At 36.9% G+C, this 12,743-nt stretch overlaps 1 protein-coding gene across 3 annotated transcripts in view; it reads right to left on the reverse strand.

Annotated features, from left to right (window-relative positions):
- The window catches only part of ano3 (anoctamin 3), a 68,878-nt gene extending 57,550 nt beyond the window's left edge, over window positions 1–11,328 (reverse strand). For 2 of the 3 annotated variants that reach the window (XM_055044214.1, XM_055044128.1), the window contains exons 1-2: window positions 11,298–11,328; window positions 7,251–7,427 (exon numbers count right to left, since the gene is read on the reverse strand). In XM_055044214.1, the coding sequence (XP_054900189.1) occupies window positions 7,251–7,427; window positions 11,298–11,328 (208 nt within the window). Of the gene's footprint in view, window positions 1–1,864; window positions 2,124–7,250; window positions 7,428–11,297 lie in introns of those variants that run through there. The other variant, XM_055044301.1, reaches the window with a different exon arrangement.
- Window positions 11,329–12,743: the final 1,415 nt, after the last annotated feature.

Consider the following 12,743-nt stretch of genomic DNA (forward strand, 5'->3'; position numbering starts at 1 on the left):
TATTAAGAAATATAAAGGTAAAATCAAAATTTGTCAAAAACGATCATTCATACTGTATGGACCAAAGAAGGTAAATATAATTTAAACAGTTTGTACCAAAGGAAACCCAGGAGTCATTCCAAGAACTCTCCTAACAGGAAGAAACCTCCAGCAGAATCAGAACCGGGCTCAGTACCAGCAGTCATCTGCCACAACTGACCGGAGCAGAGAGAAGACAGAGCAGAGACAACAACAGGTCAGCTGGTCAGGAGAACTTTCTACATTCATAGAAGTGAAAAGTTAACTGGAGAGGGAGAACGGTGAAGCGATGGCAGCATGATGTCAGCCAATGCCCCCCTGCAGGAAGGAACCACAGCCAATCAGAAAGCCAGACCAGGTGGAGCTAATATGGAGAGAAAAAAAAATGGAGTACAAAAATTTAGCCAATTCTCATTCAAATGTTTTCTTACTCACTGTCTAGTTTGTCCCTAAATGTAATAAAGCTTTTTCATTTTGATTTGTACAATGTCCCTCTGTAAGAAAAAGAATAGAAATAAACCACTGGAGTCAAGCTGATTGATGACAGCCATTTTATACCAGTTATACTGTCAGGTCTTCCTCTACCATGTTCTGACACCAGCGTGCCACCTTCAGGCCTCGCTCCAGCTCAGTTCAACCGTTTCTGGTTTTATGTTTCTGCTCCGTGGCTGTCACCTTATCATGGTGGAGGGATTTGAGTGTCCGAGAGAGGCTTCATGCCTCTGGTTGGGTCGGCTCTGCCGGGACTAACGGCTCCTAGTGAGGGATCAGACCAAGAGCAGCTCAGAGACTGACTAGGATTACAAAGGTCAGAGTTTCCCCCAAGTGTTTTATCAGCCTGTTGGGCCACCAAGCCTTATTTGCCCCTTCCAGAGTAATGTAACTGGGTCTATATTAATAATATATTGTATAATTGACAGTCATTAATTAATCATTTCCTCTTTGCTTTTATTTGTTCCACTGCAAAGAGGCAAGTTTTACATACTTTTATTTATATTGTTCATCAAATGTTTTTTTTCTTTCTGCACTAATGATGATGGATGTTTTAATATAAAGTTTTTACACTTGCAAAACATTTGATCATCCTAAATGCTCGGTGTTATGACCATGGTGCTAACGCTATTTTTTTTATAGATCTGGCTGGAGATTTGAAGCTATGTACTAATGCTAATATCTCCTTATTGTTGGGTTGAATAAGTGGAAAAATCCTTTGAATCCAGACTTGGTGTTTTGTAGTTTTTCCACCATTCAAAATCACACAATGCAAGTTTGAAACCAATGAAAAAACAATTTCAATGCACGTTTTATTTTGCATGCAAAATGAAAACAATGAATTTATAATGAAATCAGTGAAATTTCAGTCAGAACTGAAATCTTTTGCTTTGCCCTTGCAGGGTGCAAAGAAAACTTCTTTATATTAAACACAAACTACTCATGCAACTCAGCAATGCTCAAACTCTGCACTTGATTAAATATTTCTAAATCTTTGGCGTTACTTATAAAATGCATCATATAGACCGTGAAATGTTCTATCCACATATTCTCAGCGAATGCATTATGTAAAAAGTGGCATAAAGATCACTTCAATTCTAATAATATTGACTTCATTAAAATCTGATCAGTGTGGCACTAACTGATGGATAATTCAGAGCGCACAGAAACAGGCTTCATCCCAGGAGAAGGACCTTGCCAAGCGTCCAACTCTGCGTCACACTCACCAAGTACAGACACCATCAGCTTGAAAACTGTTCATCACGGAGAGAAAAGTCAGCCCCCAGTTTTAAACAGAAGAACAACATATCCTCCCCACACCCCCAAAAAATAAACAATGACTGAAGCGACCAACCTTTCTGCTGTTTGAAGGACTGGATTGAGCCCGAGTGGTGCACCATGGCGGCTCTCGGTTGGTCTCCAGCGTATTTAATCAAATTCCCCGTTCGGAAGAGTTAAACTGCAGAACGCATGGGAAACTGCGGAGGGAACCCGTGGAGGTGTCAGGTCGTCTCCCATCCTGCTGAAACGATCCCACGAACGATGCGCAAACACCAGCAACACCTGTCTCCGCTCCGCACGCTGCTGCTCCCTCCTCCCTCCCTGCCCACCTCGTCCTCCTCTCCTCCGACCGCCACCATTCACGGCTGTTGTCATGGCGACGGCCGGCAGGGGAGGTCCTGAGATGGACGCGTCCTCCTGCGTCCTGATTTACTGACTCCAGACGCTAAACTGCGGGAAATGACCGGGGCAGCGCGTCTTACGCATAAAAACAAGGGTATGTTCATTGATTGACTCGTCAGTCAACGTCTGTGTCCTACTGGATGTCAGACATCCACAAGGTTACATGAATAATAATAATAATAATAATAATAATAATAATAATAATAATAATAATTTGGTCTACTTCTTCTTAGGCATCTGCTGTGTTTCTATTAATTGCAGTAGAAAGCTGCAATTAAATAAGTCATGGAAGATTTTATGTTTTCTTAGATTTCCCTCGTGCACAGTGTGATCATCCACTAGTTTATTTTTTCACCAAAAAGATAAAAACTGACAATAAAAACACAGCTGTGTATAATAAAGTATAGACTTTCCATTGGATTCTCATCTCTTCAGTGCTCCGTTGTGGATTTCTTTCATTGGGCTCAATTTCTCTGAGTTTTAACCGGGCCAATCAGCTAAAAGTAGGAGGAGTTGTGAAATGTAGTAACTGGTTTCACAATTGGTGACTGTATGATGTTTATTTGAAGATTCTATGTTTTTATGACGTAAAACACTGTCATCTGAATTTAATAGTCTTGATTTATAGCCTTGTTTGCCTCTTACCAATGGCAACAGAAGAAGTGAAGGAAGCCAGTTGGTATTGGCCTCTCTTCCAAATATTGAATAAAGATGAACAGCCGTCCCCTTCAGGTCTGCATTTTTCCATTTGCAGTGGAAGGTAGTTGATTACAGCACAAGCAATTTCTGATAAGCTTTGTATAGGCTAAGCAAAGTATGTATAGTGCAGGACTCCTCAAAGTACAAAAGCAATCCAGAAGGTCGATGAAGAAAGAATCAGATATTCTACTTTCTAATTGAGTTGATAATTTCACAAGATGGCACATTAATTGAGCTGAGGATGAGTAAAAAAAAAAAGTATAGCCACTAAACAGTTTCTGTCAGATTTTGACATATTCTGAAGCATTGGAGTCTGACGTGTTGAAGGCAGGTTGACTCCAGTAACTAACGCTGTGATTTATGTTATGTTGACGTTGGATAGCATAACAATGACAGTAACGATCGTTGCTTGAGTTTGAATTGATGCAAATCTTAAATCAGGAAACAACGTTTCTCTACTTGAATCACCTTAAACATTTACAAGCTTGTTCAGAGAGACTGAATGCAGTTTGAATTTATACTGCTTTAGATCACCCAAACAACTCTTTTTGTGGCTGCCAAGTGAGGGGATTATTTTCGTACTTCTCCGCAGTGCAGAGACTGGATTTATGTTGATTGTCTGGGCAGAAACCTTTACAATCCAAAGAGATGCTTTTGCAATTGATCGTGCTAAATCAATTTGTGTCGTGCTATAAAATCTGACTCTTTAAAAATAAACACCCACCATATCAAATGGGTTTGGCTAGAGGTTTAGTGGTTTGGAACAACAATGAACTTGAAGAGAAAGAAATCAGACATTTTGTTGAATAGAACTTTTCTTATAAAACATGAGGAAGCAAAACACAAAATATGGCAAAGCAAAAACTGATGATTCCATGTGCTATTATTGTGAGTGGGTTGTGAAACTCTAAAAATATTGCAAGAAAGCACCTTTATATATAAAAACAGAGTTCAGGTCTATGTTAGCTGGCCTGCAGATCCACAAGTAGCTCCAGAGCAGCAGGTTGTGAACCCGTATTATAGGCTAAGCTCCAGGTCTGTACTGCTAAAGGAGAGAGAAAATCTGGCAGGACTGGACTTATTATTACAAATCTTTCTTCCTGGTGATTATTTTCAGCAGGAAACATTGTTAGAACTTGGAAAAAAAAAATATCCTACTGGAATGCATCAAGCAAATAATACGGTTTATATTATGACTTAGATGGAAATGATCACCAAGCAGCTTTATAAATAGAAATCTGACTATTTTTGTCTGGTACCTATGACCAAACTGAGTCCATGTGTTTATTGCAAACAGATTTTCCTGAAATCCATGCAGTGTTTGCAAATACAGTTTGAAATGTTTTACTGAACCATGCAGAACATCAGTGAAAACATTTAATGGATGATTTTGACTAAAATGGATATAAACCAGAAGAAAATTACAAATGGATGAACTTAAACAAACCCTGATCAGTTGAGTTCACAAGAAGCTTTATTCTGGGAGCGTAGATTGTATCTTAATGTATGATAATTCACAAAACTGCTATCAAATAGAAAAACTGGCCATGACACAATGCTTTATAGGTGACAAACTACATCTACAACAAGTTTGACTGATTACAGAATAATCTAACTTTAATCTGATAAAGTTCTTTAGAACCTGCAGCCACAGTAACTGCATTTCCATTACAAATGCAATTGTGGTTTTCTATAAAATTAGAAATATATCATTAAAATCTCGTATGCTGAAAAATAAGTCAAGCCATAATTTTCTCACCACTTCCTGTCGTCTTCTTCATCTTTTCCGGCAGTAGTAACACCCGGTTGTTGATCACATGACTCGTATGATGCAGAAAAAGTGCTATTGCAGTTTTGCAAAAATACTCTAATTTTGATACAGCTACAAAAAAAAAAAAAACACCTTACATCACGCAAAAAAAAGAAAAAGTGATAAAACATAAGTTTTTTTCACATTTATTTTTATTTTCCAATTTGTACATTTTTTAGGACAATGGTAATGCAGCTAGTGATCACAAAAATTAAATAAAAGAAGTCAAATAGTGGACTTTCCCCCCCCCCCCAAAGAGGATTTACACTCACCTTGGCAGGCATTTAATGTAGGGTTGTAAGGAAAACTCAGAGCAATCAATAATAAAAGTCACTGCTTCAGCTGCAGGACTCACACAGCTCAGCTGCTGACACCCCCTGCACACTGCTGCAGAGGCAGGGGTTCCCTTGTTTGACGATAAATAGTGCATGAGTGCTGAAAACAGAAGCTGAGCACAACAGCTTTTGGTTTATATGGTTGATATAAAGTTTCATTAACCCACATTAAAACCTGCAAGGCTGCTAATTGTCAGACTTGTTGTGAGCCAGTTAAATGCAGAGAAAACACACTGCGCATCGTTTATTTGATTAAGTTGTAGTGATTTTTTGCTCAGCTTTGTGATTGTATTTCACAGGTAAATTGATGGTTTATTTCACTGGTTTATTTTGTGGTGTTATTTATTTGTCAGGATAGCATATTTCATCAATTTGACAATTTACTTCACTTTTTGACATTTTATATCTTTTAAGCTGGACACTAAAGAATATGAGATTCGCTGCATTCCATTTATTTATCAACCAACAAACAATATAGGAGAAATGATTGTCTCAAATGTGGCTTTGCACATCCAATCTGCAAAGCAACAAGGTTTTATTTCAGAATCAACTGCAGAGGAAGTTGCAGCTCCTGATCTGAGACCCATAAGGGTTGCACTCTTCACATTGTTTCTGTATAATCAGTCAGTCTTTGCCACAGTGGCTGTTTACAGTTCAGTCCGTGGAATAACTTTTGTTTCTCAATGTCTTTCTGTGGGGGGATTCACAGGACTAAGTCTGGCATCTGTCATGGATTCAAATGCCATCTGGTTTCTTGCGGCCCAGCATGCCTCTACACCTCCTACTGTTCTGATGTTTATAAGGGGCTGGTATGACGGCTGTGCATGCAACCCGCAGTCAAATATCAGCTAAACAACCAGCTAAATGCGTTTGGGGGCTCCACTGGGGTGCTCAATAAATAAATCAGCAGCATTTCCACAGCAGGACTAGTACTGTTTAATGGTACCATTTCCCTTCATGGCTTTTAGATGGGGGATGTAGGTCAGAGGTAGGGAGGTTTTAAAGTAGTAAAATGCTGCCACCCTGTGGAAGAAAATGGCTAAACAAGCTGCTGGACAAAGGGAACAGCTGAACTACGTTAACGTACAGTACCTTGAAAATTGCTTTTTATGTTATTGATTTGTTTATGACAGGCCAATATATAGTGCAGAACTGTGAAGGGAAAGACACATGATTTCCATGTTTTGTACTGATAGCAATCTGAAAAGTGAACCACATTTGCTGCAATTATTGCTGACTTTTGGAGTATTTACCTAACAGTTTTTCATATTTATGCTGTAAAATACAACAACAAAAAATGGCTTACTATGAGGATGGTGAGTTCAGAAATGTCTGCATTGTAAAAGCATTTTGTCTATGACCAAATCACCTTTTTTTCATATGCATAACTTCGAGAAAACTTCAAAAATGACTTCCTATAGTGTTCTTTTAACAGTGTTTTTTCTTATCAACACTCCTCTATAAAGATATAAAAACATGACTAATGGTGGTCATTGACAGCTTCCCCCCACCTGAGCTGTGGATCTTTGCAGCTCCTCCAGATTTACCATGGACTGCTTGGCCGCGTCACTGAATAATGCTCTCCTTGCCTGGGTTTTGTCTTCAGGTAGGCAGCCATGCTGCGTCAAGTTACATTTTCTTTCCTTGTCTCAAATGTCTGATGAGTTTCTTAAATTTTTAAGATGCTGCTTGCTTCTAACAATCCTCTGAGACATGCACAAACAGTTGTATTACTGAGATTGCAATAACTTGAACTCTATTTAATAAATTTAGTAAGAAGATGATGTGTAGGTAGGAGTAATTTGACCTGATTAAAAAAAAATGCATGCCACATTTTCAAGTTTTTTTTTCTTCTAAAATTAAAACAATTTTACATTTTCTTCCTTCTCATAAGTATATATTAATGCTTACCTGTTGTCTGTTAATTTGAACCACACATAAACATAATATTCCCAAAAGAGTTCATTAACCATTAATACCCTGAATTTATGTGATAAGATCTATCTACTAAATTGCCTGTGCCTGGTGTCCGGTTTATGTGTGTCTATATTGGTCTTGGGTTGGACTCTTGACCTGCCCTGAGTGTCCTCTGACTCACACCTCCTGCGTAACCTTGATCAATGATGTGTGGAAAACAGATAAGTAGGTGGACGTGTGCCCATAAAGAGTGCCAGAACTGGTTACTGAGAAGGAAAAACTGCTAGCAAACTCACTGGACGGTTGCTCTGTTTCTGTCTCTGAATCTCCAGAGGCGGGACCGTCGCCAAGCGAGGAGCTCCAGGAAGCTGAACGGCTGATGGCTGGGTTGTAAGGAGCCTGACTGTCTGAGGACCTGGAGCACTGATGCTCCAGCAGGGGGCGGAACATATAGTTGTCTAGGTGACATGATCCTGCAAAATAATTAACATAAACAGCTATGAAAAACACGCTGTTAACCCTTTCTTTCTGCCATAAAGCTACAGTCTGCCTGTGAAAGTTTTTGGTGAGAAATCTACATATTTAAATCAGAACATTATGAAGCTGATCACAGCAGCAGCTCTCAGCTGCCTCTCATATTACTCCACTCATACATTTTTAACACCTCTATAAAAACCCCTTTTTCTTCTGTGATACTTGACACTAATGGGGCACAATAAAGCCTGTGGCTTTCCAAAACCTAGTTAGCAGCCGTTAACAGCAGTATCAACCCACTGACTGTGTGACACATTTCTTTCCTGACAATGTTTGCCCTGATCTTTAACATTCACATTTAACAATTTTTTTTCCCAGTAGTGCAGTTTAGCTACTGACTGATGGTGCCAGCAGGCATTTTATTCAGTGACGTCATGTGGTACCTCTGATTGTTTAAGTGCCTTCTGGCGAAGCTTATCAAAACTTCAGGTGGTGATTTATCATCCACTACAAAATAAAAAGCTGAGTTTAAATGTGTCCTTACAGATTATTGAAAAAAAATTAAATGGCCGAAAAAAGTCTGAATATCCTCTAAACTGGTGTATGTTACTTTGATCAACTTTCATGTTTGTTAAAAATGTCACTATGTTGTAACAGTATAGTACGAAACTGCCTTCTCCCAGTTCTCCCAGTGCTAACTACAGAAACGCACAGTTCATTCAGAAACAACCAATCAGAGCCAGGAGGAGAGTCTAAACGCTGTCAATCAAGCTCATGTTCACGCCACTCACATCATCTCCCTTGCTCTTTGCTACCTACAATTTCTCCCTGTCGTCATAGTATTTTGTGAATGCTCAGGCTAGTTAGCAAGGGCACCGATGATGGTAATTAGCACACTGAGCAGCGCGTGCCCGACTTTGATTGACAGCCTGGCTCTGATTGGTTCTTTCTATTTGTCAATAAATACATAAAATACTTTTATTTTTATTTTTTAATGAAAGTTACACACTCCAGCTTTCTTTAATTAGTTTCAGAATGGGCTTAAAACTTTTCAAGGTTAATTGCTTCACAGAGAATGGAAGTTTCTGATTCAGTCCCGATCTTTACAGAAATCAAATGACTCAATATAAAACTGCAGAGGGCAAAAATCAATAACCTGAAGGATTTAATACGAAATACTGAAGGCTCACTTCCATTTGTGATTGAATGTATGTGATCTGGAAGGATGTGTGATTGGCTGGTGAAACTAAAGTTAAACTTGTAGCCACAATTCTGAAAATCTAAGTTTGGAACAAAAACTAACAAAAAAAAAACTGTCCATCACCAGAAGGCCACCAAGTTTACAATAAAACATAGTAGTGGCACAATGTTGCTCTGGAGTTACTTTTCTTCCAAAAAAAAAAAGATTTGTTTTTTTCTGGATGGATGAAATAGTGAACAGTTCTATATATTTGTTAATCTGAAGATGAAGATTGATTTTATTTTTTAGGATCAATAAAAAACATCAAAATCAACAAATAAAAAAAAAACAGAATTCAGAGCTAAACATGACAAAAGTTTATGACCAATGAAATGGTGAGAGATTTTCTTACTATCTGATTTATTAAATTAGACTGTGGCAATCTGATAGAGCTTTGTTAAAGACTTAATGCTGAAACTGGATCAATAAGTCTTTCAATAAACGACTTATTGACCCAAGATTTAGTGTGCATATGTGTGTAACCAGATTGCTGTAGCTATTTTGTACATTTTTAATGTTTCACTCTAGAATACTAGTTTGATTTTCTGTCATATTTTACTTCTCCAACTGAAGGTGGAAAATTGGAAATTATTTATTTATTTGGAGTCTAATTTTATACACGATCAAAAACCCGATGTTATAACCTGGGTGTGTCGCTTAATATGACATAATCAGTCCCTCTTTAGTTTGACATGCTTAGAAATAAACATTTCTAAGCTAAAATTTAATCTTATCTTACCAAGATTAAGATTAAAATAATAACAATTTTACCAAGATTAAAATAACAATTTGAAACATCATTCAATAGACACCAGTCGTCATTGGGTATACTCTAATTGAAAAATTGATTGCTATTGTGACTAGTATCTTGATTTGAAAACACTTCAGGTTTAACGCCACATAAACTGTATAAAATGTGTTTGAAACATAACAACATAAGCATAAATATTTTGAGAGGTAGCTTGACTTTTATAAAAATAAATCTATATCCAGGTTTCCAAAGCTAAGGCTTCTCTGAAAGAAAAAACACATCACTTAAATCCACTTCTGTCCATTACAGCTCAGCAGCCTAAGTGCAATGATAAACTGTCCTTATTCTATCAAAAGCAAAGAAACATTACAAAGATCGATTGATGAGCAGGTACTTCCTGCACTTCCTAAGGCATTGATTATTTGTTTGGACACACATTTAAAATCCCCAAGTTACTGAATTTCTTCATCAGGAAGTTAAAAAAAAATGTGATGAACAAGCCAAGTGTGAATCTCATAACAGGAATAAAGTATGTAAATCTTTAAAATGACCAGACTTTTGAAAATGTTGTTACTTTGCAACTCCACGGTGCATTTTTTAACAAGCAGAAGAAATTTCAAATTCAGTTTCTGCTTTTGAGTCAAAAATATCTCCAGTCCAAAATCGTAAAATATTTTAATGTGAACGCAACCAGGTGGTGGTTTAACAGCAATAATACATGTAAGCTAAAGTGGATGTTTGGGATTCATCCTGCAGCATCCATCCTAACTACTCAAAGCCGGTGTGTGTTTTTAACAGCACTTAAACAGCTTACATCAGTAAGTAGTGATCACTCAAGGCTGCATAGATGTTTCACTCACCCCTTTAAAAAGGTATGCTGAAAATGTAACTAATTCAGTTAATGGGGTAAAAAGCTTAAATAAGATCAATCTTCTACATGCTAAAAAAATGAATAATATTATTAATCTTAAATAAAATAATAGACCTATTCTAACTACATGCTTGTATTGATTTGTGCGCAGCAGAGTGAGTCTGTGCTGACCTAGCCTCCTGCCTTTCATGCAGCTAAATGTTCACAGTATTCACACATTAGCTGCATAAGTATTGACTAGAATAGTTGCAGCTTTGATTTGAATTTATTTTAATTTAGAAACACTAAAATTGCTGGATAAAAAAAGAGAAATCAAAGGACTTGCTTAAAAGGCAATGCCAGACTGTAACAAATTGGTTTTGGTTTCACGTAGTGAAGTTAAAGTGAAACCAATTATACCGAACATGATTGTAGGATTTTTGTTTGACTATACCCTTCCATTTGTTACAGCAGATAATTGTTCTAGTGTAATATTTTAATAATCGAATATACCTGAGAAACTCGTGATTTCTACAGTATGAAGTCGAAACCACTTGGGTTTGTCTGTTTGTAAAGAAAATGTTCAAGGACCACTGCTGTGTTGAAACTGACACTCTTTATGTATATCCATTCATCCATTTATCCATCTGCAATCTTCATGAATAAGTTAAGCCCAGAGGATCAGTTTTCATCCTCATTAATGGTAGGTTTCTCATGTACTGTGATTATCTGGTACATTACTCTGAAATGTTAAAAATGGATTTCAAAAGTTCTGCAAATAAAATCCCAACATATGGAGATTCAAAACAACCAGCAACATGCTGAAGAGTAAAACAAAGACATTATAAATGGAACATATTCTTCCACAAAATTGTGAGTTTAAATACTTTGTTCATGTTTTCTGTGCAAGTAGGTGAACAGAATGCAACAGAGCAAACGATCAAAAAACAAACCAAGTTGCAATAATTACTTATTTAATCTGCTGCAGCTTTACTCCATCTCTAAACTCAATGGTGCGGTCAACCTACCTGAAGAAGTACCAGCAGCATCTGACTCCATGTATTCCATTGCATTCTACAACCTCCCTATATATTTTCTTTCTGAAATGCTTTAAAACAATAAATTCTGCACTTCCAAAGGCTGTCCAGTCTCATGAACTTGTCACTCCCACAGCGCAGCACAGGGAGCTGTGAAACAGCCCAGGCAGGCTCTGCAGTGAAGATGAATAGGTGGAGTTGTTGACAGTAAAGAGGAGTACGACATTAAACTCTCAGACTATTGATCGGGTAGCATTGATTGGACGGAGCTCCTGCCCTACAGAACATCACTCACTTCACACAAGGTTTTACAGATGTTGCTGACAACAAGGGTAACAACAGAGGATATCCTCCACTCACTCAAGGGAGAGCCATGTCACATGGACAGAAACATTCAAAACTTGTCACAAAAATTAAAACAATCTGTGTATAAAAAATATTTGCTAAATTAAGCCTGGGATTTGAAGTGAAGTTAAATGTGAGCATTATTTTTAACCAGCAGCACTCTTCACAGAGTACATTTTATTAAGTGAGGACAAATTATTCTTGTCAATCCACAAGCAAATAAAATAAATAGAGGTACAAATGTGTCAAAGCTGATGAGCAAAATCATTGACATATTAATTTTGACCACAAGGTGGTGCTGTAGGAGCGGATTTAAGGGGCTCATTGTTGCACGCACAACAATGAGCTACATTCTTGTTAATGTTTTGTCAAGAATTTGAAAAAATATACACCTTTTTGTCATGCTTCACAATAACAAAAATTGTTAGAGATTAATGCCATTCCCAAACAATTATTTGATGTAGTCAAAGGAGTGATTTAAAATATATAATAAACTAACTATTTAAAATTTTTATTCCATGTTTTCATCCATCCATAGGAAGAATGGTTTCTTATAGACATACATAAACACAATGATATGCATAAAACTTGACTCACAATGAATTCCCTCAAAGAAATTAATTACTATCAAATCGAAACTTTTTCTTTTTTATTTCTACTTATCAAAATTTTGTGTCACTGTCTTCTTGTTTTTTTTTGTTTTTTTTTTTAATTTACATGATCTTCATCTGAAATGAGTGCAAAAAAAATTGCACTCAAGTAGACAGCACTACTTCATATTATTACATAAGAAAAAGAAAAACAACGCCGTCCAAGAAATTAAAGTTATGTGCAAATTTGGGTATTTGAACGACTATTACACGTTTTTATTTTTAAATAGACATAATTCTACATTATGCCAACATAATTTAGAACTAAATTAAGGCTCGAGAAACATGCTTCTATTTTTTTTTCTTTCAATAAAGGTAAATCATCACAAGGTACTTATTTCCAGTCACAGCTGTTTGCTGTATATACACTGGAACGAGGCTCATTTCAGAAAGAAAATAAAATAAAAACAATATTTCAGATTTTGTCAACTGTAAAAAAAAG

Source organism: Poeciliopsis prolifica, unplaced genomic scaffold, assembly GCF_027474105.1.
Source record: "Poeciliopsis prolifica strain line A6 unplaced genomic scaffold, Auburn_PproV2 SCAFFOLD001, whole genome shotgun sequence".
Classification (NCBI taxonomy): domain Eukaryota; kingdom Metazoa; phylum Chordata; class Actinopteri; order Cyprinodontiformes; family Poeciliidae; genus Poeciliopsis; species Poeciliopsis prolifica.